This window comes from Boeremia exigua, assembly GCF_020726555.1.
Source record: "Boeremia exigua strain MPI-SDFR-AT-0100 chromosome Unknown C7974scaffold_8, whole genome shotgun sequence".
Taxonomy (NCBI): Eukaryota; Fungi; Ascomycota; class Dothideomycetes; order Pleosporales; family Didymellaceae; genus Boeremia; species Boeremia exigua.
In genome coordinates, this window is record NW_025763525.1 from 836841 (window position 1) to 858772 (window position 21932).

Sequence of the window (21932 nt, forward strand, 5' to 3'; positions counted from 1 at the left end):
AGTATGTGAGGTGGGTGTGAGTTCAGAGTACATATGTACTTTGTTGTGACTCACCCTTGGAGTAAGCATGACATAGACACTGCAGCGCCAAGTAAAACCTTTCAGACTGGGCCGTGACAGATGGAATACTTGTATTGATGGGCAGTTCTGCTTACGAGCAATTATCGACATGTGACGAGTCTAGAAATCGGGTCCACATACGCAAGCAGCTTTGATCCATGCGCGTCCCCTAGATGGAGGACTGATCTCATGACCACTAATCGAAACTAGAAACAATCACAGCTTGTGTTGTCTGAGGAAAATAGTGGCAATGAAGCCAGTGAGCGCACACGCCAATGAGACAACTACAAAAAGTCAGAAGGCCAGTCCCTCGTGAAAGCAACTTCTACGCACCGTGTGTCCAAGTTAAAGCTCCAATGTATGAGCCGATAATGGCGTTTGCAATGTCCGGCTTCACCTTGTTGATGTAGTGGACATCTGAGACTGCTTTCTCGATGATCTGGAATGTAAGTAAGTATGTACCCTCGGAACTCGTGACTGTGGCAACGTACCTTCCACTTCTTTTGGTCCATAATGCCAAGATGCGTAAGACGCTCATTAAGATTGATCCTCAGAGACTGTTGCAAGACCGCGCTTACACCTGCCATACCGCCTAGCATACCTATCGACGAAGCAAGATATAGAGTAGAAGCAGCAATGGCTGCGAGACTGGGATCGAGAGCGGCTTGTATGCTAATGAATAGTGTTGAGCTTGCGATGCCGGTTCCGAAGCCACCGGGAAAGATGTACAGAGACTCGAGCCAGTTGGTGTTGCCATGCCAGCGTAAGATCAAGAGCATGTACGCCAGAGATGCGACGCCCGTGGCGACAAGAGTCAACGCTTTATAACGACCAGTTCTTTTGATGATGGCGCCAGAGATTAGGCCACCTATAGCGTTACCGAATACAGCAGGGAACAAATGAGCTCCAGCAACGGTTGACGACGCTTTGGCAGTGACCTGGAAGTAAAGCGGCACAGCAAACATTAACCCGACCTGCGCGCCCACTTGACACATCATGATAAGGGACGAGAGTAGCACCTCCTTGTGATGAAGAACGGACAATGGAATGATAGGCTCCTTGGCTACCCAGCCTTCGACTGCGAGAAATAAGCCGCCAAAGATGAGAGCTGCAGCGAAGAGCATGAAGATCCTGTGGTCCGACCATGGGATCCTATCTCCGCCAATCTCCATCGGTAGTAGCAAGCACAAGATGCTGAGAGTCATAAGAGTAGCTCCAAGGAAGTCGATACGGCCGAATCTGCTTCCCTTGGTTTCCTCGTCGAGTTGATGATGGATATGCGCGGGCAAAGTTATCCACACAAGTACGATAGCAACTCCAGCAAATGGAACCTGACCCAGGAAAGACCATCTCCATCCCACCGAATCAGCCAGCCAACCACCGAGAGGGCCTCCGATGCTGCGACCTGTGGTTGCAACAATGTTCACCCAAGATCGCCATGTAGCAACATCGCGAAGAGGGACCAGGTCTGTAATCAGTATAGAGACTAGCGCAGTCATTCCAGACGCCCCCAAACCGGACACAATTCGGCCAATTATCAGCTCTGACATGGACCCTCCAATTCCGACAAAGAAGCAACCGGCCGCAAAAAGTGTATATGCTAGGAGCAAGAGTGATTTACGACCATATATGTCACTCAGCTTCCCGTACAGAGGCAGAGTTGCTGCCTGTGCAAGGGCAAAGCTGGTAAGGAGCCAGCTGGAGTCGTGAAGTGCATTGAACTCGGAGGCAATGATAGTGTGCGTAGCGAAAAGTAGCGAGGAGTCGGCATTCGAGATAAATGTGCCGATGAGTAGGACACATACGATGTGACCGACCGAGGCAGATGTTGAAGCTAGCGGTGTCTCTGGCTTGAACTCGAGTCGTGCCTCTTCGTCAAGTAAAGGCTCGTTGCAAAGCGAGCGTCGTCCTTCGACTGATGCTTCACTTGAGACATCGCTTGAGGACACACTTAGGCTGCTAGTAGAGGTAGTGTCGCCGGATCGAGAGAGCAGAGGGGTTCGCTCCGAGGTACTGGCGATAGCCTGTTGCAAAGCCATGTTGTATGGTCACGAGGGAAGGCGTGACTTGGCAGAAGGATCGTTTGAGACATCGTAGATATATAGCGACCTTCCTTATCAGACCTCGAAGCAGACTTTTCGCCGCTGGGCTCATGCTGCGCCTGCCAGCTGCGTGTCAGCATGCAGCCTCGGGCCGTCGAAAGAGGAAAACCGATGTTGCAACACCAGGACCCAATCACGTCATCTGGTTTGAGCGAACCATAGTAAAGCATCGCCGTCCTGGACCGTTCTTCTCAACTCAAACTTTCCTTGCAGTGGATCTCAACGATTTTTTTGCATAGGGTTTGCAACAGTAGGTGTGTACAGGTTTTCCAGATCGCAAGCCGACAGCCTAGTGTAGATTCGCACACCACGCAATCTTCTATGCCACCAAGGTTACCACATGCCGCGAAGAACGGCTGAACATCTACGTCCGTTTTACACAGTATAGTCATAGGTGGTGTGTTGTACCCAGGGCGGGAGTTCCGCGCTCAAGATCTGCAGTACGTTTATTCGGCCGCGCAGAAATATCCCTCTAGCATTTCTCGATATCGATGACTTTCTCATGTTACCTATCATTTTGAAGGAAGGAGCAGATGGGGTACGGCTTCGTGCAGTCGGCGTTATCAGTCGATAACTGGAATCGATACAATCGCGATGATGACAGCGATGTACATCTCTTGTGTCCAATGCGTTGTCAGACGGGTACACAGTCTACTGCGCCTAGTCATCACACTGCTCGTGCACATGTGCTTGTTCTGTTGCAATAAAGGTCGATAGTATTCTACAGTCCACTAGGATAAGGTATGTACAGGAATGCTCTCCTCGGCAGTTGTAGCCTTGCAAAGATAATGCTTAGTTCTCGCCGTTCTTAGCCTTGACCCAAGCAATGAGCTCCTTGAGAGTGAACTCAGTGGGGAGCTCAGTGCTGGCACCAGCTCCGGCTCCGGCTGAAGCAGAAGGAGCAGCAGCCGCAGTGGATGAAGCGACAGGAGCCTCAGACTCGACAGCAGTAGCCGAAGCAACGGGAGTCTCGGCAGCGGCAGCAGACGAAGAGACAACAGGAGCAGCGGACGCGACGGGGGTCTCGGCTACGGCGGATGTGGCAGCGGGCGCCGAGGTGGCGGCGGCAGAAGTAGCGGCAACAGAGGTGGCGGGAGCGGAAGAAGCGGCGGAAGCCTTGGATGAAGCAGGGGCAGGAGCAGAGTCGCCAGAGGCAGCACCACCAGCAGAAACGGCGGTGGTCAGGTCACCACTCTCGATGTAAACGCCGCTGAAGAACCAATCCTCGGCACCAGCAGCATCGTTGCTACCAGGTAGGCGAAGAACACCCAAGTGCCAGTCCGCACCGTTAGAGGAGGTGCTGGCGTCGAATGGACCAGCGGTCTTGGTCAGCGCATCGCTGCCAGTGGAGTGATAGAACGAGACGGATCCGGCGTCGAAGTCAATCTCGTAGGCAACGTTGTGCCATTCGTCAGCGACCAGCTCAGCGTCCCACTTGGAGACACCACCAACATGCCATTGGAGGTTGGTGTTGCTGCCTCCACCGGAGCCGTACTTCAGTTCGGTGAAGTGACTCTCGAAGAAAGCAATTTGGTGCTCGTTGGTAGCAGTAGGCTTGTTGGTGCCAGTTGTCTTTACTGAAAAGTGGTAGTAAACCTTGCCCTTGTTGATGGCAGCAGTAGTCTGAGGGATGAGCTCAGTCCTCAGCATGGACTGGCCGTTCCACTTGGCAGTCTCATCGATGGTGATCTTGACACCCTGCTTTGAGCCGGTGTCGGCTGGGTTCTTGTAGGTAGCATCGAGGTTGACGTAATCAGAAACCGCACCGGAGCCGTGAATGTAGTACTGGTAAGCGCCGACGGGGTTGGAGAACGACCACTTTTCGAGATCCGCGCTTGAGGTCATGTCGTTGAAGCGTCCATCCCAGATAATTGTGCCTAGTCTAAATGTGAGCACTTGCGCTGCTGCTTCCATGACTCCGGGGATCTTACCAGCAGACACAGCGCTGATGAGCGCGTTGAGAAGGGCGACCTTGGAAAGCATGTTGAAGTGAAATCGAACAGAGACCAGCTGTACGGAAACGAATGTGTGCTACGAGACGAAAAGAGGGACTGTAGTGGGATGAATGGCGGACAATGGCGAGGAGGTACCACCGCATATATAAAGTGGTACTCATTTCGAGATACATGGAACCATCGCAGGCCCATGACTGAAGCGACGGAGATGGAGCCGCTGGCTCATCCCTGCGTAGCAAGAATCTAGAAATGAAACATCGAATGCAGGATGTTTCAGGAATTTATTCAACTGTTATGGACAAGTACACCTGTAACCTACCCACTAAAGGAGTTCTTTCAATACCGGCTCAACAGCACCGCAACCGCTTGCAGCATCGCGCGCGGTAATGTACCCAGATTCTGCCGTTGTGGCTGCAGACACGAGCCGCAATGATAGAGAGATGGCATGACGGCCGAAACGTTTGCGTGAAACATCTCGCTTATAGGCGCTAAGCTTAATTGGTCTAATGTTAAGCCTATCACAGACTAACGCACAGCGCTTGGTGATGAAAGGATCACGGCTCGCTCCTGTTCATGAAAGCTTGTTTCAGGGCGGATGACACGGAGATTAGGTATTGTCTCTCTCGGCCTTGTTGTACAATATGTTCGACGCCGCGGGGTTTGTAGACCGGTCTGTTGCACCAATCAGAACGACCGCTTGGGTGGATTAGGTAGTCGAAGTGAGGTTGGTAGCATTTAAGAACCACAGCCACTAGAAAGGTTCGTGAGTAGCTGTTTGCTCCGAAGACTGTACGTGACGACCTTCTTATGTAGCTGTCGAAACAGTGATGCTGTGCAGTCGCAGAAACTTTGCGAGTCTTGACCTTTCTTTAGTGGTGTGCATTGAGCAGCAGGACGATAACACATGAGAAGCTGTCAGACTTCGCAAACATGTAGCGTATGACGCGTGAAATGCGTGATATTGATCTACATATGTGTGATACTGATACTGTGTTTCCACCTGCCAGGGCAATTGCAATACTGCACGAGTTTTGCTGCTCGGCTACGTGTCGACTCTTGTCAAATTGTACTCCGGTCCAACTCTCATCTTGAGGGAGCAAAAACGGCATCTGCGTATGGCATTCGACGTCCCTCAGGTGCACACACTACAGCCTTCGGCAGCGCCTATCTAGCTTTGCGTCAGCGATATGACTTCAATATTCTGGGGCAGACTCACTAAACTATGGTCTCTCCTTCGTACGCCTCATGTTTTCCACCTCATCGCCTAACTGAGCTCCTCGATCTCTATCCACCAAATATATACCGATATGATTGCTTCCACAGAATCAGTACATACTTATGTCCTCAAAACTAACCCATTGCGCTCTCCTATCTTCACCCCGACTTTCATCCCGTTTTGAAGCGATGGCAGTGGCTTTCTCGCCAATGAGACCCATTTCTGCCTATGGGCAATCTCTCTGCTGTCTGAAATATGGTGCATTTTCTGCAGACCGAACACCTGTCGATCTTCGAACTCTGAAACTTGATAAGACCGGCATTGAGCAGAACGCCACTGGAGTCTTCTGTCGGCCAGTGGTTCAATTGGGCCTGGATCAGTTGTGTACGACATACAGCTTCAAACTTCGGGTTAACACTGTCGCAGAACTGTCTTACTTTCTTCGACGCGACATTGCCCGACGATGAGCGCTACCGTCCGTCTCCTCTATGGTATCATCTTCGCTGTCGAGTAAGTGAATGATATCACTTGATTTTCTTTTCTTGCTGCGTGGACTTGACAATTGCGTAAGATCGATGGGCTGAAATCCGCCTTCCAATCTTCGGCTTACCACCGTTCCAGGGCAAGGCAATGGTATAATGACGTCCTCGCTGTCGCTACACAGGTCGAAGATACCCTGATTCTGCGGAATATTGTCTGGCATACCGACCGCCGTTCGCTGAGCCTTCAATTCTCGTTCTACACTACCCTCAGGCGTAAGGGGCTTAATGTCTAAAACTTGCGCAACACGAACATTGGCATCCTGACTGCTCACGAGCGGATCGTCGGATTCTGAACTAGCTCTGTCCTTCTTCACTGCAGTACTCGGAGCAGGGGAAGACTGGCGCAATGGCGCCGGTGAAGAAACACCCGTTGGCACTGTCTCAGCGCCACTTGATCTTCGAGCATCTGCGACATAAAGACCTGAACCCACTTCTTCTGCTGACAATGTGTCTTTTGTGGCTCTAGTATCGGCAAAAGATTTGCTGATTGCAAGCGACATCTGATTTCCGAGTGCTGTTTCTGATTCTTCGCCGTGCAGCTGTACGCCAGATTCAATCTCTTCTATAGAGGTCATTTCGGCCCTTATGAATGAACCGGCGGTCTGCTCATAGCAAAATATAGGACTTGCTTCTCTTGTCCTGGCTTGTGATTGTTTGACGCCAGGCGTGTGAGGGGAGGCGCTCACCTCACTCGGCTCTGCAAGTGCTTGGCGTTCATCTCCCTGGTCAATGATGATGGCTGTTGAGATTTCAGAAGATGCATAAGCAACTTGCGGTGAGCGTCGCTTCTCGTGCTGCGACATGGGTGCATGTTCAGCTGGCGAATCTCCTAGGGAAAGTTTGTTGGGACTGCCCTGGTGCTGACGCAATCGCATTCTTTTGCTCGAACTCTCTCGTTCTCGTCGGAGTGGTCTGTCTTTTGTGATATCCTGCAGCACTGTAGACTGCACCGTCAACGTCACCATATGAGAGGGCTCTGAGTAAGTCTCCTCTTGTCTTGCGGGCTCCATCCCAAGCGCATTAGATTTTTCTACGGGCACTGCAGGCCTAGCGATGGAAGTGTCGACATCAGTGTCGTCATTCCAGCTTTCATCGACTTCTCGGCCGACGGTATTCTCTTCATCGCCGAAGTTTGCTTCTTGCAAGTCTGTGAGTGCAGCGCACAGCCGCTTTCCAAACGCATCTCCTATTGAGACCCGAGGATCCCCGATGAGGCCTTCGTTTTCAGCCAGAAAGAAATAGTACGATACAATGCTGCGGATTTTAGCGGTACGCGCAGAAGAAGCGCCTGAGCCATTCTTTGCGTACGTCGACTTCTTGAGATTGTTGAGAAACTCCAGAGGTTCGAGCAATCTAGAACCTAGCAGCTGGTCTACTGTAAAGCTTTGCTCGCGACCAGCGCTATCGTAGCCTAGAAATTTCATAGCGGTTTTTTTCAGCCGATCATGCTCAAGGTATGCATAAACTTTGAACGGTTGACCAGATAGTAACACGTGGCGGCTAATCAGCATGCGAAATGGGAAGTATGGTGGACCAAGACTGTGCGGTGTAATTTCCATCGAATGTTGCGGCATCTTGTCCAAGAGGCGGAATTTCTTGTCGCCAAGTACAACTTTCAACTTCGCGAGAGAGGTGTTTGGCCTGATAGCAATATCAATCCCACTGGGGCGTACTACTCCGCCAGTGTATGTTTCGTTATTGCTGGTACTAGCTGTGTCAAGCTCCTCCCCCGAAGAATCCCGGCTTGCTCCATCGTCCACCTGTCTCGCTACCTTCCCAGACCGCTGTTCACGGCTGGATACAAGGCGTCTTGTCGCAATGATCTTCTGGTCGTGCCGCCATTGATGATATGCATCGCGCGATGCGATGTACCGCAGTGCTTGGCTTAGGCTGTCCCTGAACTGTTCCCACTGCAAAGCGCACGTTTCCAAACCTGACATCAATGCTTGATACAGGATGATGGCGCAAATCATGTTTCGTGACCCTCTCATTTCATCAATTGGATCGTGTTGCAAAAACCGGAATGGCGGTAGCAAGTCTGTAGCCCTGCGAAGAAGCGCGGAAGCTGATCGAAGGGACTCGGAGGTACGTGTCCCATCCTCGGAGACGTCTTGATCGTAAAAGATAATGGGTGGGTTCAGGTCATTGATTTCAGACGTGACAATGCATGCCCAGGACCGACATGGTGTGCCGTCGAGTCTGGGTCGGTTTCCGAGGCACAGCTTAATCGCAGCGTGACCTAACCATTGCGTTTCCTGGAAGTTGAACGATCCAGGTTCTGGGAGCGAGTCGAGGACACCCAGTAGATCCTGGACTTGAAGATTTAGCCGCAAATTGTCGATAGGATCCCCTTGCCGATCCTTGCGCAGCAGACGCGCACCGCGGAGGTTGAACATTTAGCTGAGTGGTGGTGGTGTTTCGGTGTTCAGAGGTCGAGGTGTTGGCTGATGCACCTCGACCAAAAGAGAAGGCGCGATACCTAAACAAATGACCCGAGCGCTTACTCGTGGCGCAGTCTTACCTGCACTTGCTTGTAGCCCCCCAGCAAAAGATTAATTCAATCTAGCACCTGATCGTAGAATCACCACTTTTGTTTAGCGCATCTTGAAATCATGAAAGCAAACCAAAGGCTCTGGAGCAAGTTGGTGAAGGTAAATGTCACGTGCACACGCGCTTTCTTCGCGGAAGCCAATCCCATGTCATCTCATGTTATTTTGTAATGTGAATTATGGGGCTAGACGATAGTTCATGTGTCTTTCGAAAGATTAAGCTTGGATAATGTGAATGCCTATTCAGCGTCCGAATCTACAAACCGTAATCGCTTTGTTCCGCTACACGCCAGATCATGCCCTGCCTGCAAGAATGCAAGATCTCTGGTAGAAATCGAAGCGCGCAGACGCTTTAGCTCTGACCTTGATTGACATAATGCGTCCGTGAGCCGTTCCTCCTCCTTCTCAAGGTCCTTCAGCTCCGTCCTAAGAGTACCTTGCCTATCTTTGTTCTCCTCCAGCCTTCTCTCTCTGAGTTCGTTTTCGGTGACACTCTGTTTGTATAATTCGACAAATATCTCTGCTTTTTCTTCGGGCTTATCTACTATGAGCGAAGGCGCTGGGCTCCGCGAGGATCGAATAGGATTCGTTAGACTGGCTGACTCTCGATGTGACAACAGACTAGCTTCTGCGGCTTCTCCGAACAGTTCTTCTTCGAGTGATGGCTTGTCGTGTTCTAAGAGTTTTCGCTTTGCTGGAGATAGCACCCCCAGCGATTTGCTTCTGTCTATGGGACCGATTGTCTGTTTGTTAGTGCTGCGAGAGCCCTTGACTGCCTTATGGCTAATTGTGTAAGATTCGGCAGACTGTTGTATTGTTAGCCTTAGCTACTAGATGAATGGGATTGCCCACCGATTCTTCGGCATCTTGCAGTCTTGCTGGTGCCATGTTGTTGGGAGCCCCGGCAAATGAGCTTTTTGATGCCAGCATTTCGTCCTCCATGTTTGCTCTTGCGACCTTGCATGCCGATCGAAGGTCAGAGACAAACCGTTCACTCATCGGCCAGGATGATGGTATTTGGAGCTTCTGTAGGACGAAGTAGTATCCCAAGACTGAGCGAAGATGAGCTCGGTCGAAACGTCCGTGCTTTGGCTGGAGGCAGGCGAATGCTGCGGTTGGCGAAACTTGCTCTATTGCTTCTTCCAGAGTTATAGGCTCTTCGGGATGTCCATCGCGCGAGTATAGCCTAAGGCGGGCTTCTGGAGGTCTCCTACCACCAGGTTTACTGTGAAGTAGCGCCCAGACATCTCTCGTTGAGCTTCTGTCTCGCTTGATCTCACCAAACAAGATTCGAGTTGAAAGAGTGTGGCCTATTTCCGCTTTGTAGTCAACGAACGCCGTTTGTACCTTCTCGTCGGGTAGGTATGACAGCAAACCGACGTCCTCGCCCATGCGAGCCCTCAGATCTCTGATTGTGTCATCTGCTTGATTGTGCGGCTGCATAGGTGCTGGCATTGATGATCGAGACGATTGCAATGGCGGCAAAGAAGGTGCACTCGCTTTTCAGGGTGGTGGGAATGTTGGGCGATGTGAACAGTGCGTGACTGATGTGGATCTCTTCGGGATCGGTAGACTGTTGCTGCGCTAGCGCGGATACCTAGTGGAGGAAGGCACGAGTCGTTCAAAAGAAAGATGCCTCCCTGGGAGCACACAACCAGAGTATGTCCACAAAAGCGACAGCCTTTAAAGAAAGTTATTCTATGCTATATGACATACAGAGCAGGAAGTGCTCGTTGCTGTGGACGAATAAAAGCTGACTTGACGGTAATAATGTTCGCCTCCTCAAGTGGCTACCATGTAGCGTAACCATTAGATCAGTATCTACTGATTATTTTGAGCTAATTCTGAGCTGGCATTCTCTATGAAAGTCTCTTAATAATGCTTAGTGCGGTTGTGCTTCCATAAAATAGGAGATCACTCTAGCTAGCAGCTACATCGCATTGATGATGAAGCTGTATTGTACCATGCTAGCTAGAATTCGAACCTTGCAGGTACGGATTCTCGCTCTGATCGGCACAATTCATGTTTTTTACTCTCGACTGTCAAATTGCCTGGCATATACTATCGACCCGTTGACTTCGCAGTGATCACGAGAGAATATCACGTTTGCGATGTCGGGAAAACAGTCTGCAATGAGACATGTTTGCTTTGCTATTCTACACGAGAGATGCATCTAATCGTTGTTGTACCATGTATGCACCATAGTCCGTCGCATAGATGAACACGCGATAGAGACTTCTCCGCTCCAGAGACTGCTTTCAACTCCACGGACCTGGCGGGCCATTTGTCCTCCTACGCTTCGGTGTGCGGCCAGTATCTCCCAATTCTTTTATGAGTTCCTTGCGCGACAATCTACGTGCCACACGATCGCGCTCGGCCTTCCTCCTAGTCATCTGCTCGGTCATGACCTCCTTCTCTACTATCATGGTCTTCATTTCCAACTCGTGCTTGCTTTTCTCTGCCCTCAAACTCTCCTTCGCTTTGTGGTACTCATCTCTCTGTCGCTGCATCATATTGTCTTTCTCCGCTTTGTGCCTCTCCTGCATGTCGGTATCAATCTTCCTTACCTGACTCTTGCGGCACTCATCGAACCGATCTTGCTTCCTTTTCATCTGTTCACGAAGTTGCTCAATCTTTCTCTCGGTTTCGTCAACTTGCATTTGTAGAGATCTATACGGGGTGATTCTCTCCGCGGACGAATGTTGGATTTCATCATGTTCATCTCTCGACTTGTCCCTGGGTAAATCGTCTCTTGAATTCAGTGTAGGGGTGAGGAGTGAGTATCGCTTCAGGTCTTGACCCATGGGTTCCACAGGCGCAGGTGAAGGTTTCGATGTAGGTATCGGTGCAGTCGTATGATACGGATCCTGCCAGTCTAATTGAGATGTGAACGGATGGTCTTTTCTCCGTGGCTGTACAATTGAGGACGGTTGCGACGGTCGGGAGCTCCCAAAGCGGCGAGGAGAAGATTTAATTTGATTTGGTTCGCGCATTGATCGAGGCTCAGTTGGGGGAGTCCTTTTCCTATGTGCTACAGTATTGAAGTTCAAAGTAGCTTTTTTGGTGGGGGTTTTTGATGTAACTGGAGTCTCAATCCCACTTGCTAGAGACTTAGTAGCTTTGATAAAGGTGCCAGATGTCAGTCTGGAAGTAGTGGAAAGGCCATTTGAGAGTTCGTTATCACACCCACGCAGCTCAACTGTGGGACCGGTCTGCAAACGTCGAGAGGCTGGGCGTGACGTTGCATCCGAGATGAAGAGCGAGTCAATGGAGTCTTCTGGAGTGGTGTAGATGCTGAGCTGACGGCGCTGCTCTTTCAGAGCCCCAAATCTTCTGCCGGCACGCTTGACGGCTTCCACGAAGCCTTCAGCGAATGCAGCAGCGGTGTCCAGGGACACACCTTTCAAAACGAAGCAGGTCTACAAAAATCAGCTGAATCCTTCAATTCGACTGTGAGATTTAGCTGATGACCATACCTTGATCAGTACTGGAGTCTTATTTCCCATGGCAGCTTTTTCGAAAATACCTATCCAGGCATTGTGATCCATGATCTTTTTCAACGAAAACTTCGACATGCTGTGGCCAGCTCCCTCTATGCAGTATTTGAGGTCGAAGCTTCCATCGGGATGCACATTATCAGACATATATGCCCAGATCTTGCGTGTTCCGTTGTTCTCTGTCACGAGAGCGACTTGGATACGTTGGTGCTTCTATGCGCCTGCGGCTTCTAGAGGGTTGATCTCCATGTCCACCTCTTCGATCGGTATGTTATCAAGCAGATGCTGTTCATTACCAATACTGTTCCTGAGGCGCTGTAGGGCTGATAAAGGTTGCGTGGCGGTAGCAGTAGCCATGATGGGCACCATGCAAGGAGCTGGCGGCGCACCTGCGTCTTGTAGTGGGTCAGCAGACAATTGAGATACTCCGCTGCGGATGGATGGAGGCAGAATTATTTAATATGCTGATCGATTCGATGTAGCTTACCATGAGAGTATGACGTGTTACAATGGTGTCAGAGAGACGAGAGGATGGGAGGAAAAGGCTGCGGTCACAGAGGCGATTAATATCGACGCGCGTGCCTGTCAACAAACAAGACGCGCGACGCGTAGAGAGTGAATGCGACAAAAACTCAGGTTTTCCTGGGTCTTCCTCTATCAGGATGCTTGCAGTCCACACCTGGGCACCTACCTAGGTAGCCCAGAGGTTATCAGCAGCTCGCATCCGTTGCGACGAATTTGATTCACCATTTCTTATGTGCTCAAATACTAAAACGCGGTGTCAATGACGTCAGTGACAGAGTACTGTCTGTTTTGGTGACCGACGCGTTTCAGGCAGACGCGTCATGATGAAGGGCCTCTGGCTTTCACTCCAACTAAGCCGATGCAGTCCAAGCTCCTGGAACTATAAACTTTTTCCACCCACGTTGCCGATAGACCCCTCTTCACTATCGCATCTAGTCATGACTACGCACCTCACTGAGTCAGCTACCGTCAAGGCGCAGCTTTTGGAGCTTGGTCGTCAAGCGGATATTTTGCGTCACCTACCCTCCGACCACGTCGAATTTGCTCACCAAGAAGAGGTCCCAACAGCATACCCCAAAGCTATGCTCTTTGGGAAGACGACAGGAAAGCCCGCGCGGGTGTGGATCTACTGGAGCAAGAGTTGGCAAAAGCTCATGTTTCATTCGTTTTACAATAATGATACGGCTGACGAGTGGTTCACAGCCGAAAGGGTGGTTAAGCTGGCGACTCCAAGCCACCCCTTCCGCTTTGTCACCTGTGAGAGCGACCTGTGTGTGTTAGCTACGTATTACTTCCTGAGGGCTGGTCTGGGTACTCGGAAAGTACTGCGATTTCTACCACATCAGCTGGACGCGTTACTCACAATGTCGACAAACTTTGCGGAAGAAGGAAACGGAGATAAAAAATCGAAGATCGTCAAACTGCGCGTACATCTGTCTCCGCACCGCACACACCTGCCAATAGTTCCTCCACGGCTCATCACTCCTGTTTCGACTGGCTCCGATCAGCACTCTGCTTTTCTAAGTTCTCGAGCTGGGTATGACATACCGCAAAAAGCTACCAAGAGGGTCCCTGCGGTACACTCGTTTCTCGGTTTACCTGTGCCCCTCCACTGACGGAAGCAGAGCAGCACCACTCCACCGTATAGTCCCCCAAGAGTTTCAATGATCAACCGGTACATCCAGTACACAAGACAAGAAGACGAGATCGATAAGAAGCTAGAGATCAACAAAGCGCGCATCGAGGAGTTCCAGACCATTCTTTCGGGACTTTTCAAGGAAGATGCCAGACTCAGCAAAGCTAAGCTTTCTGTAGGCGAAGTCAAGAGAAAGACTTGGGACAACATGTCGAATGATGAGTCGCGAGAGTTGGGAATAAGAGAAGTGAGAGCGAAGAGGCGTAAGGCTGGATGAAAAAGGCACGCGGTATCTTCTAACAGAAGAGTGCTACATTCTGGACGCAAATCTAGCGATGGCTTTAGTCGATCAGAGAAGCTGTGAGGGTATCAGTCGACGGGATTAGAAGTCGCAAGGATATCAGTTCTCGGTTCAAACACGATAGATAGCCTCATGCCTTTTCCGGATCAGGGCATAACTTATCACCATCCACGATGAGCGTTTGCTTTTTGGATATGGTGCAAACAATGTATGCTTGAGGGCGGGCCGTCTTTGTCCATCTTTGTCCATCTCATTGTCGTCGCTCACCTCGCCATAGTTTTCACGCCCATCGACTCATCCTTCCCTTGTTCCTAATTGTTCGAACGGATCGCCGAAGAAAATATGGGAAATGTAGAAGAAGAGTGACAAAGTGAAAGTAATGTCGTTGTCAAGACCAGATTCGCAGGGTGAATCGGTCGAGCTAATCGAAGCAGTCGACGAAGGGACGCACAAACATTAGCTATCTCTCTTGTAGCTGCTTCTCTCTCTGAGACCAGAAAAAAACTTCGCCAACACGAAGGAAATCCAGAGGCCCTAGTATGCTGAAGTGTCCCAGAAGCGTGCATGTTCATTGAGGCCCGGGCATACGGAACGTTTGCACAGCAGACAGCGGAAACGTTACACCGAATGTGTACCTCATCATAGGGTTTGAAGCCATAGCACTCGCACTATAGGGCAAGCCATGCGTGTCAGGCATATACATCATGCAAGCCATGAATACGAGCATGTTTGCGAAACCAAGGAGGCTCTCTGCAATAGCTACAACGGTGCATGTACGTCAAAACGTGTACCAGACCTCAAGCTACTTGAACCCTGTGTTACGACTTCAGATTCGAACATCTATATGTACATTATTACGTCACGGAATTTTGACGTTAAATGTGCCTGTTGCTTGAGGCTTTGACAATGCCCACAAAATGCCTTCATCGACACACTCATCCCAGTGATCAGAGGCCTTCAAAGCCTTCCCAAATCGCCTGTGTCCGTGTGGCACGCCTTTGAAAAGTCTGACCTCTGTTGGCACATTCTGTTCAGAAAGTAACTTTGCGTACAGCAAAGCTTCGTCCCGTAAAGGATCCAACCCAGCAATGCCAAAGACCGTTGGAGGCAGGCCTCGAACCTCTTCCTCGGTCGCGTTCACAATGTTAAGCTTTGTGTTTTTCAGGTCTGCCTTGGGAGTTTCCAGTAAGCCCGTGAAGAATTCCACGACTCTCTTCGGCAATATGGGCGCGTTCTCGTTCTCGATGTACGATGATTTGCCAGGCGTAATCTTCTTCCCTGGTCCCTCTTCATAGTCATAAGGACTCGCCACGCAGGGAATGATTAAAATCTGGCCTGCAAGCTCCGGAAGACCTCTCAAAACCTCACTCTTTCCGAGATGTTTCTCCAATGTCAGAGACGCTGCCAGTTGTCCTCCTGCAGAAACCCCGCCCACCAGCACTTTTGAAGGATCGCCGTTGAGCTCCTCGATATTCTTATGCACCCAAGCAAATGCGTCCTGGGAATCATCCCATGCAGTGGGGTATACGTGATCAGGTGTGTGTCGGTAGTTGACGTTGATCACGAGTACCCCAACATTGATAGCAGTCTGAGCGCAAACGAAGTCCTCGCTGGCTATGCTTCCAAAGATGAACCCGCCTCCATGGAAGTAGATATAAACAGGAAGCTTTTCGGACTTTTCTTTCTTGACTGAGCGGTAGGTACGAGCTTCGATTGTTGAACCGTCACGTGTGGGGATGCTGTAATCCGCTGTATAGACATGTGGTGCCAGGAACTTCATGCCGGCGGCTGTTCTCTCCTCTCTCTCTTTGTTAGTAGCGTTTTTGAGTTCGACAGGGTCACGGCTGATGTCAAAGGACAGGGCTGGTAGCGTCTTCTCGATCGCCAGCCACTCGTCTGAGGGACCACCATATTTCGAGAAATCCAGAGTCATGGTAACACTTTAGTCACTGAAAATGGACAAGAGAATCGATAACTCATATAATGTCGAAGTTTGAAAGGGAGTGCAGATGGTCCCAAGGTTGTGATGGGTGCCCAGATGAGTGAGACGCACCTAACTCCTCTCCACTAGCGTCAACCCCGCGCATGTACCGAGGCACAGCATGGAAGGAATGTGGCTCTCTCCGAGTGAGGGACAAATCGCGGGCACGTTGCCGGAGAGTCATGCCTATCAAGTATTTTACGGCAAGTATTCAGCGTAGAGTTGAGGTCTCAGCGATCTAGGAGCGCCTTGCGGCTTTCCCGATTAGGATAACCGCCTCAAAGACATGCCTACGTATTTTGGACCCTTGAATCTGAATGCAATTTTCAACCACATCAATAACCATCGCCCACAGACTATAGGACGGTACTCTTCCGTTATGTCGCAGATTCCATCTCACCCACCATCACGCGGGCTCGACAGCAAGGTTGCTATTGTGACAGGTGCAGGTTGTGCGGGTGAAGGCATCGGAAATGGTCGAGCTATATCGATCATGCTTGTAGAGGAGGGTTGTAATGTTCTGTGTCTAGACATGAACTTGGACTGGGCTCAAAAGACAGCGGAGATGTCTATGGCAAGATCGCAGAGGGCGAAAGCATTGGCCTTTAAGTCTGACGTCACAAAGGCGGCAGATTGTAAAGCTGCTGTTGAGGCTGCCTTGAAAGAGTTTGGAAGACTGGACATACTTGTGAACAACGTTGGAATAGGAGGTGCAGCTGGTACTGCGGTCGAGGTCGACATGGAAGCCTGGGCAAAGGGTCTCGAAATCAACGTCAGCAGTATGGTTCAGATGGCCAAATATTGCATACCGGCAATGCAAAAGAACGAGAGAGAAATCCGAGGCAGCATTGTAAATATGGGCAGTGTCGCAGGGTTGAAGGGTGGTACGCCACATTTGTTATATCCAACGAGCAAAGGCGCTGTGGTGAACATGACGAGAGCTATGGCCGCGCACCATGCGTCAGACGGTATTCGTGTCAACTGCGTCTGTCCTGGAGTAGGTTTATTCTTCAGTTGATCGCTCTAACTGACACAACCTCAGATGCTGTATACCCCAATGATGTATGCAGGTGGCATGAGCGAAGAAGCCCGAGAAGCCCGGCGAAAGAGGAGCTTGTTGGGCACAGAAGGTAACGGGTGGGATGCAGCATGCGCTGTTACTTTCCTAGCAAGCGATCACGCTAGGTGGATTACTGGCGCAATCCTCCCTGTTGATGCTGGGTCTACAGCAGCGGTGGGAATCGGCATGCCGAAGAGCGCAAGTGTCAACGGGTGAACGGAGACGTGTGGTGGAGGGTTCAAACGCCGAACACACAGGTGTAAGACTGAACGAATCCACGCTAGGTGAACCCCTTTGTACGTTCGAGAAGTATTGGGTCACTTGTAGGACTTTATGCACCATGCGCACGGCGGCATCTGCACACTCCTGCTCTCCTTGTGTCCGGCAAGTCTTGCTGTAATCTGCAGCTTCTTAATAGCCACACCAAACTTATATTCTCAGGCAATTGCAGTCTCCTTACACCTTATCCTAAGAAAGCACGTTCCTTGTAAATGTGCGTTCCTATCCTGTTATATCCGTGGGCTTGACGGGCAAGTTCATTGCACAGCAAGCTCCATCGATGGTGACTATTCAGCGACGACAGTTGCATTGAAACGGGCGCTGTATCAGGCATTGGCGATTCGACTCTGAAAACAATACTACTGTGATTATGATCGTTTTAACTTGGGCCTTGCGACGACGAAGAAGTCCTACAGTTGTGATCGAAGCTAATTACTAGTAGACTCGCAGTATTTCCGCGTGCAGCACAGGTCATCCGTGGTGTGGCGCATGACGCACCAATTAGCGTGCATCGCGACATCGCTATGATAACACGCAAGGGGCGCACTCTGCCCGAAGTTCACCACGCTTTCGTTCGATGGTGGCTGAAAATTTTCTGAGCCGTGGCTGACTGATGTGATTCATGATAGAGTGAGGTACAAAGGCACTCGGGACCTTTCTCATCAGTGCTACTTACCGCAGCGCTGCAAATCCTCACCACATCATGTTAGATCACGAAGCCATGGCAGACGACGATCTGGAGAAGCCACATGCAAAATCACAGATTCGACAGCGACTTGATGCTGACGTCGACGCAAAATGGGCGGATTTGATACTCTTAGGTTGTTTCTTCTGCTCAGGTCTGGTCGACAGCATGGCGTTCAATATGTACGCGTGTTTTGTCAGTATGCAGACAGGTCAGTGGAATATTGGTGCGGATTCTAAGCTCCAGTAGTTGACACTATACAGGCAACACCATCTTCGTCGGATTGGGAGTCAATGGACAGCCTGACTCGGCGCCCCGGTACTCCTGGGCGAAGTCGTTGGCGGCAATCGTGTGCTTTGCACTTGGTGCCCTATTCTTCTCGACTTTTCATCGAACATTTGGCCCACAAAAGCGATGGGTTCTGATTTCGTCGTTTGCAATTCAGACGCTTCTTATCGCTATCGTTGCCATCATCACCACGGCTTCGGTTATCCCTAATATGCCGCCAGTAGTTATTACCGAGAACAACTCACAGTTCCTCACATTTACTATCCCGAGTGCATTTCCTGGATCCGATTTTGCTGCAATCACTATCTTGGCCTTCCAGAGTGCTGGTCAAATTGTTGCCAGTCGCGTGCTGAAGTACAACGCGATGCCGACCGTGGTCCTGACGAGCTTGTACTGCGATCTCATGAGCGACGCACAGCTCTTTACTGCGCCTCTTGGCGAGAATGCTGACAGGAATCGTCGCTTCCTTGGAGCTGTACTTCTATTGTGTGGTGCCATCTCTGGCGCTTTCCTCACCAAGTCCGACGCTGGGTTCAAGGGCGGCTTATGGATCGCGGTCGGCATCAAAGCCGCAATGACTGTAGCTTGGTTCTTCTGGAAACAGAAAAAAGTTACTTCTAAGTAGTGTGAGCTATCATAGCTGAGAACATTGTGTACCATTACATCCCCGCATTCGGTCGTCACCGTCAACAGTGCCATTGTGTTGTTATCATGACGTCATTATCTCGGTGCTTCTGAAAGGCGTGGCAGGCGCCAGTACTGCTCAAATCATGGATGGAATGACTATCAGGACACAGATACCTATAGAGCATGAAAAGCGGTGGGACGACCGATCTTTGGTCGTGGTTGACGGGCGGCAGCTGCCGTACCAGCCCCTTGCATTTCCGCGCACCTGCACCCCAGATCTCCGGGTGCACGGGCTGCAGCCTAGCGTCATCGTTGTCCTCGCCCAGCATCAGCTCATCCATCAACAGCTCATCCATCACAGCTCGGTGCTCAGCTGGCTGGCATTATCCTTTTCATCAAATCGACTCCACTACACGCTTGTGAACGAGATGTCGGATGAGAAGGCACCTCTCATACCGCGCTCCGTCGGGACTCACGCGAGGGCGGAATCGGCTCCGCGGCGTCACCGCTATACTTCCAGAAGGACCGCATTGAGGGTGCTGGGTGCTACTGCTGCTGCTGGAATTCTCTACTACAGTATTCCTGAAGGTGAGACTGGAAAAACACATGATGTTCATATCGAACTGACTATTGCACAGTCACGGCGCACTCTGCTAAGAACAAGTTATGTCTGACGCCAGCATGTGTGCACGCAGCATCTGAGATTCTCTATAATCTCTCACCCAACTACAAAGAGCTAGATCCCTGTACTGACTTTGAGGAGCTTGTGTGTGGTGGTTGGCGAGACCGACATGACCTGCGTCCGGATCAAGGTGATGCGTTCACGGGCACCATCATGAACGAGAACTCAGAGTTACTGCTACGCCATATCCTGGAAGCTCCATATCCAAAAGACTCTCAGGTACGCGAAAGTCAGTAGATCGAGAGATCTGGCTAACAGATCTCCTATAGCACTCGTACTTCTCACCTATGCAGTTGGTAGCTGTGCAGAAGTCTGCCGACGAGCAGAATTTTGACAAGATGAAAGCTGTATATGACGCCTGCCTGGATGAGGACAAGATCAAGAGCCTAGGTGTTGAGCCACTTCTCAAAGTACTTGAAGAGGTCAAGAAGGCATACCCACAAGGCGGTGCTGCATCCCTCCTTGCAAGGTACGGTGTGACCGGCTTGATTGCGACTGGCACCGGTGCCGATGATCGTGACCCTGACACTGTTGTTGTTTCTGTTGCTGCGCCGTACTCGTTCGGCCTACCGAGCAAAGAGCGCTACGAAGACGACAAGTTAGTCGAGAAGTACCGCAGTGTTACTGTCAAAGTACTCGCTGCTCTGTACCCCGATGCGAAAGAGGAGTCGTTCTCAAAGATCATCGATTTCGAAAAGAAGCTAGCAGCTGCTTCACCCAGCACTGAGGACCGCGAGGACGTCACCAAATACTACAACCCGATGAGTCTCGACAGCGCCAACAAACTAGCTCCCGAGGTCGATCTCAGGGGACTCCTTCACGATCTTGCACCTAAGGACGTCAGTGTTGACCGCATTATCGTCATGGCACCAGAGTACCAGAGCAAGCTGTCTTCTATCCTGAACGAAACTGATAGCGAGGTCGTGATGAACTACTTTGTGTGGAAGGCTGTGCAGTCGTTCTCGGGCTACATTGATGCAGAAGAAGTCAAGCCTTACAGAAGATTTCTCAATGAGCTCGCAGGCAAGGTCAGTTGCACCACACATGATAGTTCGTATGCCATTGACTAACCTGTTCCAGGACCCTGATTCCACACCTGAGCGATGGCGAACATGTGTCGGTCACGTTGACGGTGGCGTAGGATGGATTTTGAGCAGGTTCTTCATTGAGAAAGCTTTCTCCGCTGAAGCAAAGAAGTTTGGTGACACTATCATCACTGACATAAAGACTGAGTTTGCCAAGAAACTTCAGGCTACGAAGTGGATGGACAAGTCCACCACCAAGCAGGCCGTCAACAAGGTCCACAACATCATCCAGAAAATCGGATACCCTACCGAGAGCCCGAATATTATGGACCCCCCAAGCCTCGAGAACTACTACCACTCTGTTAATGTCTCATCTGATGCATTTCTGCAGAATGCCCTCTCGATGCTTCGCTTCGCTATCGATGACGAATGGTCAGCATTAGGCAAGCCGGTCGATCGCGATCAGTGGGGCATGACTGGTAGGTCACAATGCTTCCTGTGCCCTTTGTACATGACTGCTGACTACAAAATAGCGTCGACTGTTAATGCTTATTACAATCCACCTGGCAACGAGATCGTTTTCCCTGCCGGCATCATGCAGTTCCCAGTATTCGATGTCAACGTCCCCGCATACATGTCGTATGGTGCATTCGGCTCTGTTGCGGGTCACGAGCTCAGCCACGCTTTTGACTCAACTGGCCGTCACTATGATCAAAATGGCAACTACACAGACTGGTGGTCCAATTCGACAGTCGATAGCTTTAGAGAGCGTGCTGAATGCTTCGTCAACCAATACTCGAACTTTTCCGTACCCGGAACCGACGGCAAGCCTCTCCACGTCAATGGCCGTCTTACTTTGGGCGAGAACATCGCTGATGCTGGCGGTCTGTCTGCCTCTTACCAGGCTTGGAAGCTTCGCGCCCACAAGAAACCCAACCAGGATCTTCCCGGCCTTGAACACTTCACACAAGATCAACTCTTCTTTGTCACTTATTCCAACTGGTGGTGTGGCAAATCACGCAAGGAAAACGCGATTAATAGGATATACACCGACCCTCATGCACCAAAGTGGGCACGTATCCTGGGTACCATGGCCAACAGCCGCGAATTCAGAAACAGTTTCCAATGCAAGGACAAGAAGCCTACCTGCCAGTTGTGGTAAGCGGACTAAATCGTCTACCGGCAGACTGAGTGCGAGAGCAAACTACTTACTATGTATCACTACGCAAATGGAGTTCCTGATTTTCTGATATACTCATTTACAGTGTCGACGAACATCGCATTATGTCCAGACCTGGCACTATCACCTTCTTGCTAGCCTTGAAAAGGATGTTTAGCTCATGAAAATTGATCGAAACGTTCTGCCACCCCACCCGTACGCCCTCTGAAGTCTCTGAAAGTACGTCAGATATCACAAGACGTG

The 21932-nt window shown here is 50.5% G+C and overlaps 9 protein-coding genes across 9 annotated transcripts; 4 read left to right on the top strand and 5 right to left on the bottom strand.

The window, feature by feature from the left end:
* Positions 1-134: 134 nt before the first annotated feature.
* On the bottom strand, positions 135-2373 carry C7974DRAFT_456934 (major facilitator superfamily domain-containing protein). Its single transcript, XM_046146034.1, has 3 exons — positions 552-2373; positions 394-499; positions 135-344 (listed from the first exon to the last, which is right to left on the bottom strand). The coding sequence occupies exons 1-3, from the start codon at positions 2097-2099 to the stop codon at positions 277-279; spliced, it is 1722 nt and encodes a 573-aa protein (XP_045995405.1). The 5' UTR covers positions 2100-2373; the 3' UTR covers positions 135-276.
* A 381-nt stretch (positions 2374-2754) lies between these two features.
* Positions 2755-4255, bottom strand: C7974DRAFT_215074 (uncharacterized protein). Its single transcript, XM_046137053.1, has 2 exons — positions 4094-4255; positions 2755-4039 (listed from the first exon to the last, which is right to left on the bottom strand). Exons 1-2 carry the CDS (start codon positions 4143-4145, stop codon positions 2955-2957), a joined length of 1137 nt encoding a protein of 378 aa, XP_045995406.1. The 5' UTR covers positions 4146-4255; the 3' UTR covers positions 2755-2954.
* Positions 4256-5766: 1511 nt separating this feature from the next.
* C7974DRAFT_377651 (uncharacterized protein) lies at positions 5767-9879 on the bottom strand (the record flags this gene model as incomplete). Its single annotated transcript, XM_046140367.1, has 5 exons — positions 5767-8184; positions 8380-8396; positions 8689-8729; positions 8788-9230; positions 9277-9879. The coding sequence occupies 5 exons, from the start codon at positions 9877-9879 to the stop codon at positions 5767-5769; spliced, it is 3522 nt and encodes a 1173-aa protein (XP_045995407.1).
* Positions 9880-10682: 803 nt separating this feature from the next.
* On the bottom strand, positions 10683-12068 carry C7974DRAFT_414701 (uncharacterized protein; the record flags this gene model as incomplete). Its single annotated transcript, XM_046143824.1, has 2 exons — positions 10683-11843; positions 11901-12068. The coding sequence occupies 2 exons, from the start codon at positions 12066-12068 to the stop codon at positions 10683-10685; spliced, it is 1329 nt and encodes a 442-aa protein (XP_045995408.1).
* An 815-nt stretch (positions 12069-12883) lies between these two features.
* Positions 12884-13858, top strand: C7974DRAFT_414702 (uncharacterized protein; the record flags this gene model as incomplete). Its single annotated transcript, XM_046143825.1, has 2 exons — positions 12884-13522; positions 13571-13858. 2 exons carry the CDS (start codon positions 12884-12886, stop codon positions 13856-13858), a joined length of 927 nt encoding a protein of 308 aa, XP_045995409.1.
* A 763-nt stretch (positions 13859-14621) lies between these two features.
* Positions 14622-15898, bottom strand: C7974DRAFT_397542 (Alpha/Beta hydrolase protein). Its single transcript, XM_046142205.1, has one exon. The coding sequence runs from the start codon at positions 15813-15815 to the stop codon at positions 14742-14744; it is 1074 nt and encodes a 357-aa protein (XP_045995410.1). The 5' UTR covers positions 15816-15898; the 3' UTR covers positions 14622-14741.
* A 344-nt stretch (positions 15899-16242) lies between these two features.
* Positions 16243-17139, top strand: C7974DRAFT_435101 (uncharacterized protein; the record flags this gene model as incomplete). The annotated part of the gene is made up of 2 exons (XM_046145035.1): positions 16243-16860; positions 16906-17139. The coding sequence occupies 2 exons, from the start codon at positions 16243-16245 to the stop codon at positions 17137-17139; spliced, it is 852 nt and encodes a 283-aa protein (XP_045995411.1).
* Positions 17140-17923: 784 nt separating this feature from the next.
* On the top strand, positions 17924-18800 carry C7974DRAFT_414705 (uncharacterized protein; the record flags this gene model as incomplete). The annotated part of the gene is made up of 2 exons (XM_046143826.1): positions 17924-18098; positions 18151-18800. The coding sequence occupies 2 exons, from the start codon at positions 17924-17926 to the stop codon at positions 18798-18800; spliced, it is 825 nt and encodes a 274-aa protein (XP_045995412.1).
* A 313-nt stretch (positions 18801-19113) lies between these two features.
* C7974DRAFT_362163 (peptidase family M13) lies at positions 19114-21832 on the top strand. Its single transcript, XM_046139729.1, has 5 exons — positions 19114-19390; positions 19441-19703; positions 19754-20512; positions 20565-20988; positions 21043-21832. Exons 1-5 carry the CDS (start codon positions 19231-19233, stop codon positions 21669-21671), a joined length of 2235 nt encoding a protein of 744 aa, XP_045995413.1. The 5' UTR covers positions 19114-19230; the 3' UTR covers positions 21672-21832.
* The last annotated feature ends 100 nt before the right edge of the window (positions 21833-21932 follow it).